This window comes from Larus michahellis, chromosome 6 (genome assembly GCF_964199755.1).
Source record: "Larus michahellis chromosome 6, bLarMic1.1, whole genome shotgun sequence".
NCBI classification, from domain to species: Eukaryota; Metazoa; Chordata; class Aves; order Charadriiformes; family Laridae; genus Larus; species Larus michahellis.
This window is the reverse complement of record NC_133901.1, coordinates 69,214,404-69,240,561: the sequence shown is the minus strand read 5'-3', so window position 1 is coordinate 69,240,561 and position 26,158 is coordinate 69,214,404. Positions and strand designations below refer to the sequence as shown.

General features: G+C 40.8%; 1 protein-coding gene across 1 annotated transcript in view; it reads left to right on the top strand.

Annotated features, from left to right (window-relative positions):
- The window catches only part of CPXM2 (carboxypeptidase X, M14 family member 2), a 79,028-nt gene extending 54,624 nt beyond the window's left edge, over positions 1–24,404 (top strand). Inside the window, exons 6-13 of the mRNA XM_074591937.1 lie at positions 4,729–4,817; positions 8,573–8,696; positions 10,134–10,330; positions 11,233–11,412; positions 12,392–12,689; positions 17,321–17,460; positions 17,977–18,076; positions 23,841–24,404. Coding sequence (XP_074448038.1) covers positions 4,729–4,817; positions 8,573–8,696; positions 10,134–10,330; positions 11,233–11,412; positions 12,392–12,689; positions 17,321–17,460; positions 17,977–18,076; positions 23,841–24,094 — 1,382 coding nt within the window. The 3' untranslated portion in view covers positions 24,095–24,404. The remainder of the gene's footprint in view (positions 1–4,728; positions 4,818–8,572; positions 8,697–10,133; positions 10,331–11,232; positions 11,413–12,391; positions 12,690–17,320; positions 17,461–17,976; positions 18,077–23,840) is intronic.
- The last annotated feature ends 1,754 nt before the right edge of the window (positions 24,405–26,158 follow it).

The window sequence follows — 26,158 nt, the reverse complement described above, 5'->3', positions numbered from 1 at the left end:
TCAGTGCTGCCATTTCTCGCTGGGGAAAACCAGGACAAAATCACCAGTGTTTAATTCCTTCTCCAGTTTCCAAAAATGTTAGTATTTGCATAGATGCAGACTGACCTGCGTAATCTTTTGCAATTGCCTCAGAGGGATGGATGTACTTTCCTTGCCTCTTCTTTCTCGAACCTAAGGAAAATCAAAAAGGAACTGCATATGATCAAAAGTACCCGGAGACAGAAAATTAGCTGAGCTCTTCATGCATTTATTGATACTGTGGAGTATTCAAGGCAATGGTCAATTATTTTAATGGAATAAATTTGTGATTAAATTTAATTTTTAATAATTCTTATATAGAAAACTATCATTGGTATCGTGATTATGCCATCTCTTTCAACCCAGGACAAAAGACGAACTGCTCTGCAATGGGGCACTGTGTTTTTCAGTGGGCGCATCGTTCCGTCCTATTTTCATTGCTTGTCTCTTCTTGCCAGGCACCTGGTTAAGGCTAGGAGTCTGCTCATTTTGTATAAAACTGTGACTTTCCACGAGTGTCTTTCACTACAAGTGAACGTGTATGCAACAGTACTAAATTCAGCCGATTTCACGTGAGAGTAAATTTTTCCTTAAGAGTGACAATCTGTCCTTGTGCTCTGCTTTTATCATTGCAAAGCTAAAACTTAATCTTGGGTGATCAAAAACTTTTTTTTGGAAGTTTGCCTGAGCAAAGACTGAATAAAAATGACACCAAATTCAATAACTCTCCCGGGAAAAGCCGATACAGTATGTTTCTCCGTACTCATCAAGACGGATGTGTAACATTCTCCAGCAATGCAGTGGGTGTCATTAAAAGGTCTTCTTTCATATTTTATTTGTACAATCAAGTGTATTTTGGAAGAGTATTGCCAGTCCTCAGAATTACTGTTATTATTCGAATCGAACTGTAGGAAATCGTTAGAAATATCAAACATGGTAGAAAACCTTTAGGGAGCAACTACCCCAGGTTAAGGTTTTGTTTTTTCGCTTGCAGATTATTATCATTTATTATACTTAACTGGAAAGAGTTGTGTGGTATTTGAGTATACATCAACATATAGAGACAAGAATCCATATATAGTTGCAGAGTACTATTTCCCTGCTCATTTAATGTGTGATGTTAATGCTCGCGACTGCCATGAAATAGATCACGTGGAAAAAAAAATCACAATCATCTGATATGTCTGCCAGAGGATTTTTTTCATGATTTCACACGTGCTGTCTGTGACGTGTTCAATTTTGTGAAGACAGGTTGAATTCACTTATATTACACAGAAATGAAAAAAATCAGTCATTTGCAAAATGGCACATTGAGGTTTTGAAGGCAGTCTAAAGGATTTAGATTAGACTGTTCTTTTTATTAAAAACTTATCCAAAAGCCTTGGATCGACTTCATTATCTTGTCCGTTTGGAGTACATGAGCTCCACTTCTGAGCTTGCAAGCTCCATCAGTGTGATACCATGCAATTCACTGTAGGAATTAGGTGAGAATGAAGCATATGAACAAATCGTGTTGGGAATGGATGCAAGTTTTACTTAACTAAATGAAAATATTTAGACCATATTGTTTTCTGAGTGTTGACTGCATCTTCGAGTCATTGCAGAGCTCATTTCATACCTTTCCATGCAAGTTAAAAGGACGTTGAAAACTAAAGGAGGAAAAAAAAAGACCAACAGATGTAGCTGTTGATAGCACGATAACTGGAAACCCACTGGAAGCATCGGTGCTCCACTGCTGTGTAGAGCTGTAATGTAACAGAAAATATGTCAAACTGCTGAGCAGTTGGTCTTCTCTGGTACTTTTTATGGGCAGTCCCCAGAGATTTCATGGTGGAAAGCAGTTGGGCATTTTAGAGTTGATCTCATTCATGGAAATATCCAAAACCCACCCGGACTCGTTCCTGTCCAGCCTGCTCTGGGTGACCCTGCCTTGGCAGGGGGTTGGGCTAGATGATCCCTGAAGGTCCTTTCCAACCCCTGCCAGTCTGTGATTCTGTGAAATGAAGATAGAAAACGCTTCCTAGTCACTTGTCCATCTTTACGAAGAATAGAACTATGAAGGTAACAGGTTACCTTTACCTGCAAACTTAATTAACTCTAGATTAGCATAGATTAGCAGTAGAAAAAACTAACATATTCCTCTGTATGAACTGAAGCACCATGCTTTTGCAGGATCTTTTCTCCTTAGCAGAGAAAAAGACTGTCTGAGGTAGTGCCATGAATAAATGAGCATGCTTCGAATGGAATTCTTCTGTGGTTTGAGATTCTTGATCTCTTATGCTCTGTTTTATGAAAGAAAATGATTTTTGCCAAGGCGGGCCTAACCAGCTGCGCACAAGATTTGTATGCCTTTCTACATTTTAGCTTTTAATTTTCTAATCTGTATTCCTGCTGCAGCAGAAATCCAGTGATCCAAGCAGACCCACGGTAGAGCCTGGCAAAATATGAGTGTTAGTTCTCTAGGGAGCTGTCAAATTGTGCACTGTTTTTGAGGACGGACCAGAGATACAATCATTCTCACTGTACGACTTTTTTAAGTTTCCACCAACTCTGCAGCATTCACAGTCATTCCCATGATATTAATGTTTGAAGTGTGGAAAACGTGCCAGACTTTGAAAGGATTAAAGTACTAGGAAAAAAAATCAGTTGCTGTATATTTTGGCTCGTGGCGCTAGAGAAAGCCTTCAACATCCTGGCAGTTTTATGATGTTTATTTTTATATTTTTACAGCGCAGAGATATTTTTACAATGGCGAAGATATTTTGTGTGGCATTAAACGCATTGTGTTTATCTAGAAGAAGCGGGGGGCGTTTATTATTCCTATTTCTCAGTCATCAATATATTAAGGAATAATTTCTAGAAATGAACGTGGGTTGACCTTTAAAAGTTTGGCATTCCAGAGGCATCTGTGGGGTCACTGCAGCATCCCTATTGTCAGTGGGCTTGTATCAACTTAGCCTGTGGTTATGTTGGAAAGAACACCTGAAAATGCAGGGGAATTATGTGAACCTTAACCCACTTCATTCTTCAAAACTCTTTTTTTTAAAAAAAAAAAAAAAAAAGCAAAGAAATCTTGTTTCCTCACCTGATTAGGCTCTAATTGAAACCCATTTCCAGATGGTCTTGTTATAGAATAAGTTCTCACTGGAAAGGACAGGCAGCATTGAACATCCAGATTTTGTTGAGGCAACTGTGGAGTTTTTTGACATTTTTCAGTCATATTTGCAGAGCAGCGTTCAACTGGCCTTCCAGCATTTCTGCTGTAGATTAGGGCCTGGAATTGGAGACAAGCGTGTGTACGAAGAGTAAATAAGTGGTAGAGAACGTGGGTAATGTCGCAGTGAAGCTTAATGGAACTTGCATGTTTCATTTCATAAATAAGTGAAAAAGTTCAAATTTTGCTTTCCTTCCACAGAAGAACAAGACCCGAATGCTTTTAGAATTTTTTGGGAAGAACAAATTTGAGAATTTAGAGGTTTTAATGTCAGAAATATGAAGCTTAAAAATGTTAAGTTATAAGGTATTTTTAAGTGTTATGAATTTTCCATAATTTCATTAAGTGTTTGTTGCAGCATAGTATCTACATATTCTTCATACTAATAATTATGCTTTTTTCCCCAAACAAAATCAAAACCGATAGTTGATAATGTCAAAAAACCATTTTTTTCTTCTTTAGGGACAGTGTCTTTTGTCTGTGTCACAGTAAGACAAGAAGATATTTAGGCTTTCGTATTTGGCTTTTTTGCCCCCCATAATTTTAAACCAAATGAAGATGATTTTGTGCAAAGGGGGAAACAAAAAATTTCATAACAGCCTGACTACCACTGGTTTGACAAATTATTACTCAAAATTCCAAGCATCCCAGATATGGCAATTTAAGGAATGTGTCCAATTTTTTTCCAAATAGGCTTGTTTATCTCTAAAAATAAGTCACACTGGATTACGCCAGGAGCACATCTATCAGGAAATACATCGCTGAGCCCTAACAGTCTTGGCCTGGTTTTTTTCCAGGAGAATGGCCTGGAAAATCAAGGAAACAAAAGGTTTTTATTCTATCCACATATTCTCCTTAGCTACTTCAAAACATACATACTATAAATATAGAAATGAATATGCTAATTTTAAAGTAACGAAGACCTCGGACTTCTGCAAAAAATGCTCAGGAATGTAATTAGGAATGCTTAATATGCACAGCAGTTCTTTTCTGTATTTTGTAGGCAGTGCACAAACTCGGAATATACTCAAGAGAACTAAAAGATAATTCCCCTTTCCTTGTAATAGTAAATTAATCAAGCAGACATAGAACATTTACTGGGGCTTTTTCCTCTCATGCGATTTTTTTCCACTCTTTTTATCTTGCATCTGACTCATCATTTTCCAGTGTCTCTTGCCCTCCGCTGTAGCCTTAGGATGCCCTTCTGCTTTTCTGCTGGAGTTTAGTTGTTCACGCAGAGTAGCTGTCAAGCAAGCCGATGCCTGCTGCCTCCTCGCTTCTCTTTGGATCTACATGAGGTGATTTGTGCACTAATTAGAAATATTTCAGATTTGTGTTTTTTTTTTTTCCCTTTGAGTTTTGCTTTTAAAAACTGTTTTTAAATACACATAGGACAATGGCATTCAGATTTCTACGCTCCTTGCACGTATTATGGCTAAACATCTTTATGTCTGAAACGCAGAAGCACATGAAAATTCTTTAATTTCTTTTCTCAGACCCAAATAATTATTACCACAGAAGAAATGAAATGACAACCACAGATAATCTTGACTTTAAGCATCACAACTACAAGGAAATGAGGCAGGTAGGCAAAGAGGCTGGTGTGGGACCTCCTGGGTGGAGCGTGGAGGGGTGCAGGCTTTTGAGCTCTTGTGGGATCTGAATTCTACCTTTAAAAAAATATTATTAAACATTACGTGCAATCAATTAAAAATATTTTTTCCCTGTCTGTTTTAATCTGTCATAAAAAGTTGCAATCTATTAAAGTCCCCATGCCGTCCTTTTGCTTCCATGTATATTTGAGTGGTGAAGGTTGTGGTTGTTTCTCCTTTCAGATTTAGCCATCAGAATTCTCCTCTACTTCAGTGGCTTTGGATAATCAGAATAAAATTTAAAAAATAAAATAAAGGGTATTATAAAAGAATTTAAAAAAATCCTGTTAGTATAATTTTAAATCAACCAGCCCTGTTATAATCTTGCTTCTTTAACCTCAAACAGGTAACCTTGTTGTTATTTTTGTTGTTGTTGTTCTTAATCTTGCTTCGTGTCACCACAGACACAGGTGTGGGTTGTGCTAAAGAAATATTTCTGCCTGCTTTCTCTTCAAATATAAAGATAATACGTTTGGACTTGAAGTGCGTGAATCACTTTCCCTGTGCGGAATTTTCAGTGTATTTATACTGCATGAATCACCACTCATTTTTATTGAGCAATTGTGTACTGAGTCACACGTTTATTTCGGTAGAGATTTTGTGGCCTATATTTCTTAGCACAAAGATGAGACAAGTACAAACTCAATTGGCATAATTACTGCCAAAACCAATAAAATAAAGTGGATTTTAGACTCTCATTGCAGAAGGACAGGTTAGAAATGTCTTTGGGGAAACAAGCACAGCTTTAAAACAGAATGTTTTTCCACTTTTCATAGAAGCAGAAAATTTGCGACTGCGGCTGAGAGCTGGTCAGTTGTGAACTGTGTTTGACTGTCCTTGCCCAAGTTTTGGTTTTCTGTGTGTCAAAATACTTAATTTATTCAGATTATATTAGATTCTAATTGGGTTCTTCGTATGACTCGGAAAGTAATCACATGCTGGCAATTAAAGAGATGATGGGGAGTTTACTGAGGCCAATACAAATATTTCCACTGTTGTAATATACTTAGAACTTGGTTCTAGGCGTCTTTCTCACTAGCAATGAATTTTTAACACAACTTTTAACTGCTTTCCTCAATCAGTGCTCTGGGGATCCTGTGCCCGCGGTAGTGCCAGGCAGGTTAGAAAAGCTTCTGCGCTGCAGCCTGGTTCCAGAGACAGCCCTGGGGGGACAGGTTCATCTCCCCCATCCCACATCTTGGGACCCGCATGGATGCAGGGATAAATCAGCTGGGAGGGACTTTCCTGCAGTTTGAAGAGGGTAAACGGAGAGAAATTAGTAAACAGAGAGCTGAGACAATAACATTATTCATACATTACAGAAAGCAGTTTTTAGCCTGCTAAAATAGACCTTCTTTTGATGTGTGTACTCATTATCAGAGTGAAAAACGTAAAAATTTATTGGAAAAAAAACCCCCACAGTATCTGATGCAATAATAATCCTTTTCATCCTCTTGTCAGTAGAACATAAATCTATAATCCCCACGCAGTCAACCTTGGATAAGTTTTGACTTCTAAAAAGTCAAAAAGTTGACTTTGACAGTCTCTAGTAAGAGGTCCAGAGCTCCATATCCATTGACAGCATTTGTGGTTCATTATGAGCAAGTGGATCATGAGGATTTTCAGCAGTCTGTCTCAAAAAAGTTACTAACTGACTCGTTTAAATCAAACGCTAGAAGATAGCGTCTGGCTATCTGGCTTCACATATACGTTTCGGCTGGAATAACAAATGATGACATACTCACTCCCATATGCCCAGAACATTAAAAAAAGTTCCATGGAATAGTTGGGTACCCACAATACCAGCACACTGGTATGATGACGATGATGATGATGAAAATATTAGATGGTGAAAAAAAAATAGATCTGAAACGAGACAATACACTGAGCGAGCATAACTGATTGGATTATTCAGTGCTGAGTTTACATCTGCAAAAGAAATTCTTTCTCATATGTATAAGACCAACGTATGAGATGAACAAATGTACAAAAATAGCATCTTTTCAGTCTCTTTGCAACACGATTATAAATAGAAATGAAGCCTTTTATGAGAGGAATTTTAATGATGTTCTTCCCAACGTGAATTGTGTTTCCACTTATATTTGCTAAATGGTGGCATGGGAATCGGACACGTCTAATTATTGCATTTTTTAAATTATCGGTCATGTTATCGTCCAATATTGTTTCTAAATTAACACTGTGTGAGCAGAGAGTTTTGTTATGCTACAGTATTTCTTCAATAATGTATGCACCCTTGTTTATGAAAAGATTGTCTAATTAATAGTCCCTAGGGCTCCGATTTACAGTAAAGTCCTTATTTCTTTCTTTAGTGCCTCGCGATGCAAAAAAAAAAAAACCAGACAGATAAATTATTGTCATTTAAAGCGATTTGCAATAACTTCTAATTATTAACACACAATTTTTCAGTCTCGTTTGTAAATTTTAACATTAACCTGAAATGTCACACTGGAGTGTTTGTGGGACAATTTAGACTCCAGACGTCCTTACCTGGCCGACATCTGTGTGGCTCCGTTGGTTTAAACAGAGCTATGCCCTGAACCGTGACCTTCCCTATGCCCTTTAGCGAGCACCGCGGCAATTTGATTATATTTTCACTATGTCGTGCAGCCTCTGCTGAAATAGCGAATAGAAGAGATTTTGATGGAAGGGAACGTCTTCAGCCAGGCTGTTGGCATTTCTATTATTAATTCTATTTTTTGTTGAAACTTGGTAAGCAAATTCTGAGGAGTCTGTTATTCACTGCAGGAGGTTGTCCTGCTGTTTTTATGGAGTCATCCAGATTATATCTATTTTGTTATTTCAGCCACACCAACGCTGCCTTACCTAACGATTTTCCCACGTGAGATTTTCACATTGTAAGACAAGAAGGGTGGGCTTGGTTTCTACCTCAGCAGAAGCAGGTGTAATCAGAATTCACTGGGAAAATAGTGTTTAAATGGATTATATCCTTCTGTCTTCATTTGTTTCAAATTAAGTTGTTGCTGCATAGGGTAAAGGAGAGAGAAGTCTCCTTTACTTGGCAAAGTGTGTCTGTGGCAACCTGTAATGTACCTGCCTTGCCGTGCCAGTAACACCCCGGCTCATCTCAAGTCACTTCGCTATGGTAAACCATCGAGTGTGTAGAAGGAAGTTTTAAGGTGCCTAATTACCCTCCAAGGAATAACGTTTTGAAAACGTGTTTTACCGACTCTTGGTAGTATAGTAGTAATGTTTTTGCTGGTTTTATTCCTACCGGGCTTCCCCCTCAAGTCCTTCATTTTGTGACGATATTTTACAAATATATCTCATGTAAGGAAGATCTCGAACCTCACCTGTGCTGTGGCGTTTCAGCAAACATAAGCTGAATAAACGTTTTTTCAAGGCCAGGCTGGACGGGGCTTTGAGCATCCTGGTCTGGTGGGAGGTGTCCCTGCCCAGGGCAGGGGGTTGGAACTGGATGATCTTTAAGGTCCCTTCCAACCCAAACCATTCTATGATTTTACGTTGTGTGATAGTAGCGCTGTAATTCATGAACTAAACATAAAGCTTTTACAACTAAGAAATAATGAGAAAAGAAAATGAGGAGCATTCGCCACAACCGATTTGAAATGAACTGGAATGAAATAATTAATAGGGGATCTATTTTGATGCTGCACTGTCTAACTGTATGTCATTTTTTTGTTGGCAGTTGATGAAAACTGTGAATAAAATGTGCCCGAATATCACAAGAATTTACAATATTGGAAAAAGCAACCAAGGACTAAAGCTGTATGCTGTTGAGATTTCTGACAACCCAGGAGAACACGAAGTTGGTTAGGATTTAGTCTAACTAAATCTGTTGAAGGGTGTTGGGATCTGGCTCTTTTTTTTTTTTTTTTTGCCCTCATTCTCTGTATCTGCAGTAATTATCACTGATGGAATTATATTCATGGCAGCAAAGATTTCAAATGTATGTGGGAGGAACTTCAGTGCTATATTTCTAAATTGGGAAGAGGAGGGTGAGCACAAATAGAAGGCATTTTGAATGTGGGATCAAATTCTTTAATGATAATGAGTTTTATTCTTTACAATAACAAAATAAAAGTGAATTTCAGTACCGGGGAATGGATTTTAGTTGTGGGGATTTATGTAGCTTTGGGTGGAAATTTCCCTTTTTTATATGGAGTGAATGCATTACAAGCAAGGATAGGTCAGATCTCCCCAGTCATCTTCCCCCCGTGAGTGTTGGGGTACAAATTCCTATGGTGATATAATTCTTCAGAATAGAAACTCATTCAGTCTTTTGTCCTTCTGTGGAAAAAATAAAGATATTGCTATGATAGTGCCTGAGACAGACATTGGAATAAAGGCATCTTGTGCTTTGCCTTGTCCATAAATACCCTGAAATGTGTTCATCCCACCCAAGGAAGAACACGACACACTCCAAAGACATTTCTCCACTTCGCCACAAGGGATGGAGCACAATTGATGTAATCTCTCAGTTGACTTGGGGACGATCTTAGACTGCAGTCTCTGAATCTCAGATGTTCACACCAGAATTATTCATCTAATCTGCCTTCCCCACTTACCTATGTCGGAGGGCCCTGCAGAAAACATGCAAGGAGTGCATCACGGGCCAGGCAAACTGGGAGGGTGGATCCGGCCACAAGCCATGGCTTGGCCAGTTTGGGTCTGTCCTCTTGATGTTTGCAAGTGTTATTCTGACAAAGGAAAAACTAAATTATGGGGCTTATTATTTTTAACAGCTGGCGCTATTCCTAATCATCTTTGAGCGCAGTTATTGTGGCATTCAGTATAACCTTGAAAAACGCACGTGAACCTGGTTTTTGATTAGTGAAGAAAAAGGAGCGTATGAAGTCAGAGATCAGTCATGTACAGTTACTGACGGTTACCTTTTAAGAACCTTAGCACCTGTCCCAGTGAACTACCAGCCATGTCTTTTTCATGTTATTTTTAGACTATCAGAACTTTTAAAATCTACCTGTAACATGCTGAAATTGTGAAGGTAATTAAAAATCTCTTTAATGAAATATCGGTTTTGAAGGATTTACACAGTGACTTTAGATATCACTGGTACATAAGCCTGTTCCAAAATGAAATAGATAGTAATTATTTGTTTCTGTAAAGTTACATCATCACCTATCACCTGGTTAGTTAAGGCATTTCTTCAACTCTCCTGAAGAGTTGCGGATGGACATCAATGAAATTTGCTGCTCTGACTACACTTCTCCCCCACGTGTTTTCAACAGGTGAACCGGAATTTCGGTACATTGCAGGAGCTCACGGGAATGAAGTGCTTGGACGCGAGCTAATCCTTTTGTTAATGCAGTTCATGTGTCAAGAATACCTGGCTGGGAACCCGCGCATTGTACATCTCATTGAGGATACCAGGATCCACCTCCTGCCCTCAGTCAACCCCGATGGATATGACAAGGCATATAAGGCGGTAATATGATTATGAATATACCAAGGGATTATTTTAGTTGTGTTAGATTAATGAAACATGCTCCTGTTGTCTTCATTTTTTTCAAAGGTGATATTTTCCAAGCAATCAAAATAAACAAATTAAAAAATAAACACATCAAAGCAAGCATAAGCCACTGAAAACTCTTACTCAGAAAAAAAAGCTGGAAAAACCAGTATTCTGTGTGACGCTGGCTAACAGGAAGATATGTATGGAAAGGAGGGTCACTGACTGCCAGAACAAACCATACTGAGGTGTATAGATCAATGGGAACACCATCATGGAAAATGGAAAATTCATGCAGTCTGTTTCTCGTGAGAAACCAAGCTAAGCACATGAAAATTTGCATTCCTCTGCCGCTGAAATTTAATAGTGTGTCTTTAAGGGGAGCACAATGTGTTGAGCATCATAATAATTCAGTCTGGAAGGAGACAGACACCAGGAGGAAAAATTGCAGGGGCTGATCAAATACACTGGAAAATCTTCCAGGGCAGTCTGTAGAAGACTGGAATACCAAAGTTGCACTCACAGCCATGGAAGGGAATATATGCCATCTCCATCGGAACCCAGGGGAAAACCAGTCTTAAATAGAAACCTGGAAAACCAAACAGAACATTTTGGCTAACCTCAAGTAATTTTTCATAAGTTTTGTTTCAGCTCATTGAAGGTTTCATGCAAAATAAAAAAACAAAACAAAACAAAACAAAAACAGTCACTCATTTCAGTTAATTAAATAATTCATCCTTCCATTTCTCTGTATAGAATTATCTCTGACACATGCCCAAACGCTTTGTTGAGGGCTCACAGGCTGTCATGTTCAGAATTAAAATTTATCTCTTTTTTTCTTATTATTTTTCTTTTTTTTTTTTTTTTTTAAATCTAAGGGTTCAGAATTAGGGGGCTGGTCTTTAGGACGATGGACCCAGGACGGCATTGACATCAACAATAATTTCCCTGATTTAAACTCTTTGCTCTGGGAGTCAGAAGATCAGAAGAAGAGTAAAAGGAAAGTTCCAAACCATCACATCCCGATCCCCGACTGGTACCTGTCCGAAAACGCCACCGTGAGTAAGACCAGAGAGAGGGGAGTAGAGAGGCTGGGGCAGGCTGGAAGAGTGAACTTTCCAACATTCCTCAAGAAATGAGTAACTTGTAGGTGAAATTGCGTACCTGGTCTAAGCTACTTGTCTAGGCTTCCTTCTTAGTCAATGGCAAAGAATGCTCCATAAAAGTACCATTCACCCCCTTATCTCCCTTGGAAGGGAACCGCATCCCAGAGGATCCTCTTTTCCCTGGGCTGTTGCGAGAACCCAGAGGACTCGATGCCCAACTTTTAGGCAGCGATGGGTAGACAAAGAGGAACCCACCGCAGGGCTCAGTCCTGCGAATCGGGCTTCTCCCTAGTTTTGCAGTGTAGATGAGCTCTTTGCAAACTCAGTCGCCGTACAGATTTCTCCTGAGGTTTTCTTGATGTTCTTATTTGAAATAACACAGCGCACACTGAGGCATACGCAAAACCAACATGGTGGCTTATGCTAAAGTCATTGATTGCATCGTAGTGCCAAAAATTTAACTTACTTTTGCATGGCCTTTTAAGTATAATGGCAACTATTTATAGCAGCTGCGATCCCCCCAGTTTGAGGGGAAGGCACTTAACTGTGGCAGTTCTGTGGGCTCTAGAAACATTTCTGTGTTTAAAATCCCTTATTTCAAAAACTCATTTCAGCCGATGGCAGTAGGAGCAGTGTCACGGTCTGACATCTCTGTCGGTTGCTGCTCTTGGCCTCACCCTACATCGATGTTCCTGCTGTATAAATTACTAACATTAAGGTTTTGTTAGTTTTTATGGATTGTGGGTGACCTCCCAAGCACAGCTGGCAGGCACCGTAATTTAAGAAAGCCCTTCCCGGCCACATCTCTTCTGCTGGCTCCTCGCTCCATGCTAAGAAGCTCACAGCGGGACTCCCGCGTCTGCTCTGCCTTTGCAACAAGATGATCAGATTTCACGGGTTGGATCAAAGCCGCTCTTTCTTTTTCTCCCAGGTGGCCGTTGAGACGCGGGCAATAATAGCGTGGATGGAAAAAATCCCTTTTGTGCTGGGTGGCAATTTGCAGGGAGGAGAGCTGGTGGTGGCGTACCCCTATGATATGGTACGATCGATGTGGAAAACCCAGGATTACACCCCTACCCCAGACGACCACGTCTTTCGCTGGCTTGCGTATTCCTATGCCTCCACGCACCGCCTGATGACAGATGCGAGAAGGAGAGCGTGCCACACGGAGGATTTCCAAAAGGAGGATGGCACTGTCAACGGAGCCTCCTGGCACACCGTGGCTGGAAGTAAGTGTCTGTAGAGGCTGCAATTAGCAATTACCTTGCTAAATATGCTAATGCCATCACTGCCGGGTGTACGTTGCAGTGGCAATGGTGGTAAAACGTGCACCAAGAGGAGAATTTCCCCATCTGAACGTCAGTTCACTGCATTTCATCAGCTATCGGAGGGTTGAAGGAGACTGTGTCACTAATACCTGGTGGCCATTTCAGGTCAACCTCAAACCTACTGAGGTTTCCAAAAGCACATGTGCAATACGCTGGTTTTATGGATTCTATACGTGCAAGATGGTTTTTCAGGACAAAGCCAACCCAGTCCAAACCTACTGTCAGGGGGGAACCTGTGAGTCTTTGCCATCTCAGAGGGTACCAACAGAAAAATGCTGCCAAACAGCAGAGACACCCAGTGTCAGAGCCACAGCAGCGACTCCCAGACTAGTCTGGGAGCCTGGGGAGAGACCAGTGGCCCTCAGATTAGAAAATAAGGATTTCATCCTCCTGCTCGCTGAACTAAGTAGCAGATCAGCCCCCACTCACATTCACTTTGAGTTGTAAAAACATGCCACCAAAAGCTGCTGCTTGCCTGCTACCATCCTATTTTTAAAAATACACTTAATTACACTTAAACTTTGCATGGGCTCCATAGGCATTTCTGCTGCCAGAATAAATTACAGATTGCATTGCTCACCATATGCCCAAGCCTGTCGCCCTGTCAAGGAGCGCGAAGGGGAAGCCGTGTCCTGTAGTGCAGGCAAAGCATCGATTTCCAGGAAAGCCCAATTAGAAGCACATTTTTAGCAGCGACAGGCGCGGTTATCTCTATGGGGGTACACTTCGAGCAGACTCGGAACAGGCACCCTGCTCATCCATCACGGCCCTGCTCAAAATCTTTGGATTCTTTTTATAAATGCATAGGTTGGGCAATGTATTCTATAAAATCAAGCACTGAGCTGTGCATCTGCCGTCACATGAATGACAAGGGGAACAACTACAGCGGTAATGGCAAACAGATGCGAGCGCAGACCACGTTTTATTGGAGCTGGCTCTTGTTTTTAACTTGCAGGTAGTTTCACTGCATAAACATTTCTAAACTTTTGGACAAAACTTTTACAGCTTTTACATTGGCCTCTGTGAAGTTAAGGCTGGCCAGCCTTTAAAGGCCAGAGCCAAGAAATAACTTTTCAAATATTTTTTCAGGAGGTTAAAAAGTGCTGGGTGAATTCGGGGGGGGCGGAGATTAAACTGCTTAGATCACAAGGCCAAAGCCTGACCATACATTTCTACGCATTTCTGCAAGTGCTAAAAAAACCCCTCTCAACGCTAACTTGAACGCTTAATTACCTAATTTATGAGCTTAATTTTCCTAAGTGCTGTAAGAAACATGATTATGAATCGATCCAGAAAAGATGACATTGGCCATGTCACTAACAGCTGTCACACTAAGTTATATTAAGTAATGGTGTACAATATAGATGTTGAATAGTATCTTGATTTCTTCGTAACAATTGCATCTTGGATTTGGTTCATCTGATTTGTTTTGTTGCTTTATGATGTTTCTCCTTACACTTTAACATCCTGCTCTCCTCCATTATAATAAGACTTCGCCTATAAATAGTTGCCCTTATATTTAAAAGGACATGCAAAAATAAAAATATTGCTTTTACTTCCAATTCTTTACACCTTCTACCCCAGACTAAACCTCAAAAGATGATGTTTCCATTTGAGCTCCACCTCCGGCCTGGAGGCGGGATGGTTTTAGACCTCTTCTTTACATAGACAAAAGGAAGAGAGGGATTTGTGGTGCAGAGATACATGTGCATGCATATATATGTGTTGCAGCTGATGGATGGTTAACCAATGGCACCTTGCGTTGTACAGGGCTGTCCAAACGTGATTCTAGGTTTGGAGATAGATTTCCCCTCTGTTTTTTCACTCTGTAACTCCGTGACTATATAGATTGTATACCTCACTCCGCTTTTGCTGCTTATTTACCTTTTAGATCAACACGCAACACTTTTCTTCTCCTAAACCCCTGCTTGCTTAATGCCTGACCTGAAGGTGACACCCCAACACGTTGCTTGCAGAAAGCTGCCCCCGCTGTCCTTTGGTGTGGGTGGCATCTCCTTGCTGTACCACACGTGTACCACGCGTCCTCTCCCTCCTCACCCTCCTGCTGCCACGGCCTTGCCGCCGTCATCCGTATAAACCTTTCGCTGTTCATGCCATGGGAAAATGTATGAGGGATTTTTCTAATTCCTTTTCGGCACCAGAGAGTCCCCAGAGAAGTGCGTGCACCACAGATTCCTTGCACAGATCTCAAACGCCTCCGTATGCCTTTGAAACCCGGCCGTACCACTTCCCGCACATGTTTTGGGCCGCAACGAATGCAAGTTCTTCGGCCTTTTTACATCTGACGTTTCTGCACCAGGTGAACTGCACAAAGGTGAAGAACAGACAAGTCTCATTTTATTTCCAGTGCTCTCGAGGCTGGATTTGCATCTTTCAGACCCTACGCGGAGAGTTGCTCTTGGCAACGTTAAGCCGTTCTCTTAAATACATGTATTAAAACAGAGCAATTACTGTGTGTCGCGAAACATTTCACAATAGATTAATCAGGATGCGATACAGCATGTGAGGGGAAAATAATTGTGGCTGTTTCTCAAACAGCGAGGAAGCACCTTTATGCAGAGTAGCATATGCCACTGTCTGATATTCAGGCTTTCCCCATCACCAAAAGTGAAAAGCTTAACATCTGTATTATAGAGTCCTCCCGCTCGGCATCCAAAAGGCACCGAGGGCTCGTTAAATACTTGACTACTGCTCTGTGGTAATTGGACAAGACTAGGTTGGTTTTTTTTAACTCCTTTCAATCAGAAGCACGTGGTTAATGCATTTCCTCCTAAACTTTGCCATTGTAAAATAGAACAATTAGTGATCATTAATAAACATTTAAAGATTTTATTTTTTTTTTCTAATTCAAAATGCAAATGGCTGAAAAAGAAATGAGGCTCCCATCATTTCTTCCTCCAGTGTTTCATGTATCATGTTATTGGTGTGATTGTGAAGAATGAATAAATGGAATTTTCCGAACAAAAATAATCGCAAGAATCAGGAGAGAAACCTGGGAAATAGCAGGTTTGAGATCTGTATGTCAACACAGTCTTCCTTAGTGCTCAGGACCTTTGGAAAGTGGAAATGTAGACTTAAACCACGGCTCCTCAGAGGTCGGAGACGTTGAGGTTCCTGGGGTTTGATTAGGATGTATTTCTAAGGGAAATCCTTATTGCAGAGCAGTGGCGCAGATTCTGGCCCTCTTTAAAGCCATAATAGGGAGCAAACAGAATAGGTCCTTTCATTCCTTACAAGCTAACAGGCACCATATATAACTTAAAAGAACTTTTACTACCTTGATTTTTCTGGCATTCCTATTACCCAGATTACTTACCCACGAAAACATTTAGACTGAGAAACTATTTCATCATCTATTCTGATAAGTCATTTTTACATAACGATCACTGAGCACCCGTTATTGTGTCCTGGCATTCAGAGTTGTATAAATTTGGTTAAGGGCTGCACATCCACGGAAGCTAACGTAGACCATCCCACTTCTACCCAGGGCAATCAGAGGTGAGAGTTGCTCCAAGGGAATATGTCCAGGACTGGTGAAGTTTGGTGCTGTCTTAAAGGCAAGCACAGGGGTTTTTTTGCTGTAAAGGGAGACCTCTCCTAACATCTTCCTGGTGTGAGGAGGGCAACGGAGCTGGCGAGGGGTCTGGAGCACAAGTCTGGTGAGGAGCGGCTGAGGGAGCTGGGGGTGTTCAGCCTGGAGAAAAGGGGGCTGAGGGGAGACCTTCTCGCTCTCTACAGCTCCCTGAAAGGAGGGGGTAGCCAGGGGGGGGTCGGTCTACTCTCCCAAGGAACAGGCGACAGGACAAGAGGAAAAGGCCTCAAGTTATGCCAGGGGAGGTTTAGGATGGATATTGGGAAAAATTTCTTCACCGAAAGGGTTATCAAGCATTGGAACAGGCTGCCCAGGGAAGTGATGGAGTCGCAATCCCTGGAGGTATTTAAAAGCCGGGTAGACATGGTGGTTTTGGCAGTGTTGGGTTGATGGTTAGACTCGATGATCTTAAAAGTCCCTTCCAACCTAAATGTTTCTATGGTTCTATGATTCTACCTGTTCCGTCAGTATCAGAGAAACTTCATCTGGAATGAATTTTTTTTGTTGTTGTTTCTTTATTTTCTGCTAAATATCTATTTCCTTTAAGTTTTCTGATAGCAAAAGGGCACCGCTCTTTGCAGCAAAGGAATCGGGGATGGTGGTGCTGGGCTGACAGGGTGGGCCGTGCTGTCATGCTGCAGTCTTGCGTCCTCTGTTTCGAACCTGTTGATGGGGCAACGTCTTTAGAAAGCCTTGTTCTGTTAAATGTATAGCCGTGATGTTACTCTGGTGCTTTATTACAGAGGACGTAGCATTTCTAAAATACTTTTGCCTGGACAGATCTGCAGACTAAGCCAGCTAGAAAAATACCCGGTTTGTGTTTAAATAAGTTACATTACTTTGCAGAAAACAGTCAGATCTGATCAACAGATTAACAGAGGATATAAGATCGTTGCTTTTTTTTACCTCCTATTGACAGGCATAAATGACTTCAGTTATCTGCACACAAACTGCTTTGAACTGTCCATCTATGTCGGCTGCGACAAGTATCCCCACGAGAGCGAGCTACCCGAAGAATGGGAAAACAACCGCGAGTCCCTGATTGTCTTCATGGAACAGGTATTCGACAGAAGGATAACTTCTGAATAACTTGAGGACTCCTTTCGGATCGAAAGGGAGTTTAAGGTTTCTGACATTTTCCTTGCGTCACTAATTACATGATATTGTTATGTGATAGAAACCTTACCTACAAGCAATACTGGCATATCACTTCAGCCAGGCTGTTTTAACTTAGGAAGGCAAAATAGTGAAGGTCGGTAAAATTTGACATGAGTGCAGAGCTTGCTAAAAATGACAGAAAAAACCCAAACCCTTACGTCTGCTGCTTTATCTGCTTGTTTCATCTGTCTCTCGAATTTGATGCCTCAGGAATTCTAACAGAATTTGTACACTGGCGCAGAAGCAGTTAATGCCTAGAAGGCTGAAGCTGGGTTAATAACGGTATTTCAAAATTGCATGAAGTAGGAATGGAATACACTTAATTCACACATGGAAGTAGTGATTTGTTGTGTGTTCCTAATGATGGTACTGTTCATTGCTGTGTCATATATGCTTGTTTGTTTATTCTCTCAATAGGTCCATCGGGGCATCAAGGGCATAGTAAAAGATGTGCATGGAAAGGGAATCCCAAACGCTGTTATTTCAGTAGAAGGTGTTAACCATGACATTCGCACAGGTAAAAAAAAAACAACAAAACAAACCAAAAAAAAACCCAAAGACAAAACCACCATCAGTGCAAATGAACAGAGGTATGGCTTAAAAACAAAATACAGAACTTTGGACTCTTTTCTGTGAAAAACCAGCAGATAATATACAGTCCAAGCAGCGTGTTGCAGAAGGAGTGGGACTTGAGGAGGGAATCACTTCTTCCCATGGTTCAGCATCGTAAACAAGAGCAGAACCATGGCTTTCCTCTCTGCTCCTCTGCCTCTTTCCACATCCTTTAAAGTATTGAGCAAATAGCCTTTTATGTGCCCAAAATCAATAGCCTGAGTAAGGTTGTGTCTAAAGAACTCTGTTGCTTCTTTTCTCACTTAAAGGTAGTGCAAATCTAACACAAAATAATTATAGTACTGCAAAACAAGGGTGCAGGTAATGCCTTGGTGGGCGAAGGGTGTTTCTTTGGCTGTTAACAGCTACGGGACTGTGAATGTGTTGGAGACGTGATTTAGAGCCGTGTCCAGAGGAGGAACAGCTGTTGCAGGGAAGGGGGAGTTTCACAACCTGAAGAGTCTCCTGCAAAACATCACAGGTTTATAAAAGATCGTTTAATGGGGCTCAGTGGAGACACTGCTTTGTACGGGTGAATCTCAGCCCAGAGAATTTCTTTTCAATATGTATAATTTGAAAAAAAAAACCCACACAAATGGATATGTGCCCTCTTAGCACGGTCTTGATCTATGCCCAGACACAGATATGTATACTCAGAGTAAACTCTAAGCCTATTTAATGGCTGGAAAGTAGTTATGGCACTAAATAAAGAACTGCTTTAAATATACACTAGCAACTACAAGATTAATAGTAATACCTGACAATTTTTGTTGGCAGATAGCAGGCGGGATAGCGTCCAACAGCCATTGCGTTTGTGTAGGGACTGTATTGTGATTTAAGACATAACGGTCATCTTAAATAGAGAAACAGAGGGGACAGAGCAAGGAGAGGTGCACGTGGAAAGAAATACCCAAACAAGACGTTGGCAGGAGTCTTTAGTGACGGCAGCGGCGCTGCCTAGCACGCAAAGTGCTGTTTGCAAGGGGTTAACAAGGTTTCTGTTGGATGTTTACGGAAAAGTAGCATCATGGTGAATAATCAGACAGAGCACATTGTCGTGTACTCGAGGTTTGGTTCAATGTTAGAAACAGGAATGCTAATTTTGTGTATTTTATAGGTCCTCTCTGACATTCTGGGTCTTTCATTAGCTGCCACTTTGACTTGTTTTGGTACAGTATGGCACAATTTGTCATGTAAACTAATTTCAGGCTGTGGAATATCACAGAGCTTTAGATAAGAGACTTCCAAATCTATAGTGTTTGCTACAGTAGATTATCTGAGCCAATAATAAATCTTGGAATATCTAACTTAGTTTACATTAATTTTATTTCAGTGCTACCGTGTCTCTGTTGTAAAAGAAAACATTAAACGACAGATATTAAATTAGGCAATAATGATTCTGCCTTAAATATTTCAAAACGGGACCACTGGGAAATGATAGTGGGAATGACCAAGTAAATGCAATAGGTGATTCGTCTCCAGCTCTCGGTACACTGGATTGCCACGTGAAAGAAAATGCAACAGTTTAAAGACAGCAAAAGTGCACCTGGAAAGGAGCCCAGGTGGAACATGTAATACCTGTCCCAGAATCCACCTTGTAGCACTTGGGGAATCTTACGGCTATTTACATCCAGACTTAAAGCGGAGCTTCTATGGCTCAGGGCCATCGGCAGTTGTTAGCAAAAATAAAAGTACTTATTTCATTCTTTTAAATTCTTCTTTTTAATGAGGCGTGTTTAAGCTGACACTCTGTTTGGGAATCACTTTGTAGATGGGAACATAAAAGCTCTCTATCTTGTTTTATGTTATACAGATAACAATGTATGTCTCATTAGTCTTTGAAACTGAAGAATTTATGTTGGAGCCAAAAAGCTAAAACGATATGTATAACTCCAGAGAAAGAAGGCAAATTGTCAGCAGTCTTCTTTCATTTATAGCTTTTTAAATGAAAAACGTATCCTTTTAAACCTCCGAGTTGCCTTGATATAAAAATAGGCCAAGCAGGAGAAGAATTATGGCCACTATCTCTATTCATATAACTTTTGTTTAAAGTGAGCGAGGCTGTAAGGTATCTACCATTTCTTTGATAACATTAACGTGGTCGACTACCCTGTAGAGCCAGACAAAAGTTGTCTGTAAAGGCCTTCTAATAACATTTACTTGTTTGAGAAAATCTCTGCTTCTTCCTGTGGGCAAAAAAAAGTGCGTGGAAAGCACTTTTTTTTTTAACTTTCTCTTGGACGTACAATATAACTTATGGGAAGAGGGGGCTGCTGACACTAAGCTGACAATATGAATAGGCTAATTGGAGTCATTGATTACGAGAGAAAGAGCTTTGTGGAAAATTATTCCATTTTCTCTTGATGCAGATGTAACTATTGATTAAGTAAGTCTGAGTGATTACGTGTTGTTACGGTTAGATGTGGGCTGTGCTCTACGAGATAACCTTGGGAAAAGAGTTCATCCGTGGGATGACCAAAGGCACCTGGACATGTTTTTCCCCATGGTGCAAAGGCAGTTTTGTGGCAGTTTTGGGAATCTCAAAGCAAATCTCGATGAAGAAATGTACCATTCCCTTCTAGTGAAACACTCCTGTATCACAGCTGGCACCGGAGCCCAAAGGAAGAGGCACGTTTCTGTGGGATTTTTTGCAATAGAGCATTAATAAATTTAATTTGGCACCTTGTTCAGAGAAATTTTTAAGAATATTTTGGTAAGTTTCGTATGGTTTCAGTATACATTATGTAACAAACCCCAAAGATTTTGAAGCAGCGTTTAGTAATATTTAATCACGTTAGTCTACGCTAAGGATAATTCTGGTATGATAACTCTCCCGGCTCATTCCTGCCTGCCTGCTCAGTAGAGAAAAGTTAAGTTTTAGCTGTTACACGCATTGGGTGTGCAGCACTATGGCTAGATCTCCTGGATTTTTATAATTTTTATTTATATAAACTAATTTTATATGATTAAATAAATTTTGAATTAGTAAAATTTGGTACATTCAAGTGCAAATACGACACTTAATTGTAACAAAGGTCTGTCCTATCGGGCTCAAAGAATATTCCTCTTAATTGAAGGGTTTATGGAGTCATCTGACACAATTTATAATAATACTATCTTCATATTTTTATGCATTGCTATTTTATCTAAGAAGACATGACAAATTCTTTTCCAGGCCCAATAGGAGGAGATAGATGCAGTCTGCCTCCAACCTGCTCCCCTGGAGCCTATTCTTTTAGCAAACCTATTATTTACTAAATTTATCTGTATTTTTAATTGTGTTTCTCTTGCCATCTGCTCTGAATTTTTTTACCTACTGCATTTAATCTGATTTAAAAAAAAAAAAAAATCAATCCTTTTAGTCTGGTATTAAATTCTGGGCAATGACAGCTGACAGAAATACTAATGTCTGCTGACTTGTAAATGGGAAGGGGTTAAAGTGCATCCTGCTAACAGTTTAATATCCAGCTTTGAAATAATTTTTCGGTGGTGTGTGAATGTCTAGATGTTCTCCTGGCCTCGCGTGCAGAGTTGTGATGAACCGCCTGTTAAATGTGTCAGGAAAATGTGGGTCAGTTTTGAAATCCAGGGGGTAAAGCCGAGCTCCGAGCAGGGATGCATTCACAGCCATGCACGGGGTGATGCGAAGCCTTTTGCCAGCCCTCTAGAATCTCCAGAGCATTTACAGCTAAAAATGAGCCCTTAGGGATAAATTCAAGACACCCGGGCAGCTTTGTGGTTTGTGTTTTGGTGAAGGAGCCAATGGACACAACAGTAAGGGAGAACTGAATAGAGAGCTTCTAAGAGAGCCCTTCCTAAAAATTCCCGAGTCCTGAGATACAGAAAATCTGGACCTTGATCATCACCCCAAACAGGGTCAAATTAGCTGAAAGAAAAACCGGAGCCATCTGCTATGCAAGAACTAACCCGATGGGGTCTGCTGCGTGCACAATATTTCACGCTTGCCCCCAGAGGCTGCCGTATCAGGTTATAGTTGATATTGCTGTTTTGCTAACACTTGCTGTTTGCAAACATGTTTTTTATTTTACCAGAGCCTAAATTAAAACCCTCTTTCTTTAAACAGAGGCTAGCTAGTCTGATCTTTTCCCAAGTATAATATTTTTGTGCAAACCATCTTTAGTTTTCGCAACAGGCTGCATTACAAGGAACCCAAGGCTAGTGAGAGTAGGGCTGTCAGTTCTCATCAGTGCTTAAAAAAACCAATTCCTCTTCATACAAAAGGTGTTGCATTTCTATTTATACATAGAACTGCGTATTTGAATATGCACTTCCATTCCACAGTGGGTTTGGGCATTCCACAGGGCAAAGTGCAAAACTATTTTTAGATATTAGCGTTTCACCTTTTTCAGCCCACAGCTGGGCATACTTGCTAGTTAAAATAATATTTGAAAAGAAGTTTAAAACTGTCCTTAAGTACATGTGGGTAACCTGAGATCATATATGGGATAAAAGAAAACAGAAAGTCCCAATTCAATAAGGTGTTAAAATACATCTCGCTTTATGCGGGGGAAGTTGAGTTGATTACAGGAGTTCTGTTCATGCATTTACAGGTAAGCAAGTGGTTAAAAACCCTGACGAATTATAGTTTGTAGGAAAATCAGTGTAATAAAACCCAATGTAAGATTTTATAGAAGGGGATATTTACTTAGACCTCTAAGTGAGTCGACATTATGCGTTCACGTGCTTTGCATACTAAATAGTACCAAAACGCATGTGTCCAGGCGGTCTGGCCAGGATTGTGAGTGTGATGTGGGTACCCCACTGGGGCTCCTCTTGATTGCTTAGTTACAATTAGTTCGGGGAACATCTTTTATACCCCTCAGGAATCACCAACGATTACAAGGGTGACCATTTGTCTCTGGATCTTCCTGACTTCAGCAGACAAAAATCTTAGACCAAATTGAAGGCTGTTGTCCTTTTTTCATCATTTCACAGAATCGCAGAATCACAGACTGGCAGGGGTGGGAAGGGACCTCTGGAGATCATCCCATCCAAGCCCCTGCCAGAGCAGGGTCACCCAGAGCAGGTGGTACAGGAACGCGTCCAGGTGGGTTTGGAATGTCTCCAGAGACGGAGACTCCACCACCTCTCTGGGCAGCCTGTGCCAGGGCTCTGCCACCCTCAAAGTCAAGAAGTTTTTCCTCATGTTGAGATGGAACTTCTTGTGTTGCAGTTTGTGCCCGTTGCCCCTTCTCCTGTCACTGGACACGACTGAGAAGAGTCTGACCCCATCCTCTTGACACCCGCCCTTTAGATACTGATCAGCATTGATGAGATCCCCTCTCAGTCTTCTCTTCTCCAGGCGGAACAGACCCAGGTCTCTCGGTCTCTCATCCTCTCCTCATAAGAGAGATGCTCCAGTTCCTTGATCATCTTTATAGCTGTCCACTAGACTCTTTCTTGAACAAGGGAGCCCAGAATATTGGAAAACTTGTTTGAGATGTGTTTTCCTGTAGGTTTGGCTGGGCGAGGAGGGGTATGTGTGATGGGTGGTGGCTGCCTCATTGACACCCTCCTGGTGTGAGGATGCTGCGTTGTCGCCTGTGGTGTCATCTTATCTGTGTGGAGCCATTTCTGTATTCTCATAAACAACACCCTCTTCAAGGAGAAAGAGCCACTGTCCTGAAAACCACCTCTTTTCCTCCCAGGAGCCGATGGTGATTACTGGCGTCTTCTCAACCCGGGGGAATACGTGGTGGGCGTGAAGGCGGAGGGCTACACTGCCGCTACCAAGACCTGCGAAGTCGGCTACGACATGGGAGCTACCCAGTGCGACTTCACCATCTCCAAAACCAACCTGGCGAGAATCAAGGAGATCATGAAGAAGTTTGGGAAGCAGCCCATCAGCCTGTCCATGCGGCGGCTCCGGCAGAGGGCTCGGCAGTGGCGGCAGCAGCGATAGACCTCAGCCCGGCAGCCCACAGCGTCCACGAGCTCTGCTTCTATCAGCCTGGCGGTAGTCGTAGTGAGAGTTACATAGCCCACCTCTTCATGCATATTTCTCTGCACGAGGCCTTTCTGTTAGTGGAGCTGGATGAATAGCGGAGGGTTTTCGGTCTGGCAAAAAATCAGAAACAAAATTCGAGTTGAACCGAAATAAGCCGAACCGAAATAAGAGGTAGGAAGAATGTAGAAAGATGTTTTGAGTTAACCTGGAATGAATTTTTTTGCTTGTTTTGGGTTATTTAATCCTTTGTAAATTTGTTTCCTTTAAAAATAGACAAAAAAAAAAAGGGAAAAAAAAGAGATACTTATAAAGGAGAAGTGTTGTTTTGAATGAAAAACTGAAAAATGTTTCTAAAGTATAAAATTGGTATATTTTTGCAATTCAAAAAAGCTTTGACACTCTACATTTTATTCTCATATGGGAGGAAAGCTGAGAGGGGAAAACTTCTGCTGAAGATCATTAAAATTTTTGTCAAAATTTCAGTCCCCCTTTCCCTGAAAGTCCCCCTTTGGACAAGCACCATTATATTTGGGGAAAAAACCTGAAGCGAATAACCCACCTTAGCTTTCCTGCTCGGGTTGTTTATATTTAAGGATGTCTCGTGATTCCAGAGTTTAATGCCAGGAGTGTTTTCTCCTCTGGCTTTTTAAGGCTGCTTTTTGACTCCGTGAACTAAACCTAAGGAAAAGGGCATGGAATAAGGACCACTGCAGCGCTGTGGCACGGCGTCCCTCCTCTAACCTGGGAGAAGGACTTGAAACAAAGATTTTCTCGTGGATGCAGACAGTTTTATTGTGTGTATGAGAGGAGAGGCTTGGTCATTGATAAGTGCGTAGTTCAGAAATGCAGTGATATCATCTTTTCTTCTTGATTTTTGGCCTGCCTATAAGTGCCTTTTGTGCTCATGCACACCTTGTGCCACAGTCTTCTACGGCATGCCAGGGATTTTGTATTGCTCTGCATGGTCTGCTCGTCTTGCCTCTGCAGCTGGTGCTGTTTTTCTGGCCTTATGACTCTATGGGAGCAGGATTTGTGCTTCTTTATTGGCTTTTAAGTAACCAAATTGTACGGCAGGATAGGATTGAGGTTCAGGAAAGATGCAGATTAGATCAAGGAAAGAATGACCTAAATAAACACTGGACAAAGTATCAACTGGTAAAAATCAACTTTGCTCCCTTGGGTTTAATGTTACGACCTTAATCATAGCAAATGAAGGGTCAGCTGCATGATTTTAGCCAGTCAAGAGTCTGTGATTAAATAAACATCTCTTAATATGCTTGGTAGAAGGACTGCGGCGTACACTTCCAAATGCAATTCTACTTAAAACATTTTAATTGCTGTTACAGTTTTTGCCTGTTTGATATGATTCTTGGAAAAGACATTCACCAACATATCATTCAAAACTGTGGAAAAATAAAGTGCAAGTAGAAAACTTAGGGTAAAAATACCACGTGCCATCTGTATTAAATCTTTTTTTCTTGTCAACGAATCTTGTAAACACATAAAAGGCAAAAGATTGCGGAATGAATAATATAATCATGAACCTTTGCATAATAAATAGTCATATTCTTAAATTTCTTAGACAATTCCAGCCCGTGCTTGTTCTGCAGATACCATTAAATAACAGCAATGTGCTTGGCAGAAAGGGCTCAAAGAAAATACAAGAGTGCGTACATAATTTTCTATAACTGAAATTATGGGACCCCGGCTCCCAGTCAGCATCATTTCAATTAAGTAATAGAGGTAAACAAATAATCCAATCATCACATTAGCATTTGGAATTACATTTTACTTATTTCACTCTATTTACCACCCTTACAACATTCTATAGGTCATATATTTTTGTATAGCAAATATAACAGCAACTTGTCAAGAAGGGGTTTTGGCAGCTGCGAGGGGATTAATGATGTCTTTGTGCAGGTAACGATGTGAAATAATTTTGGAATATGGAGTTATGACAGCAGACAATTTGTTAGCGGTTTAATTGGGCTTGTTCATTGGCATACGTAGATGTTGTTA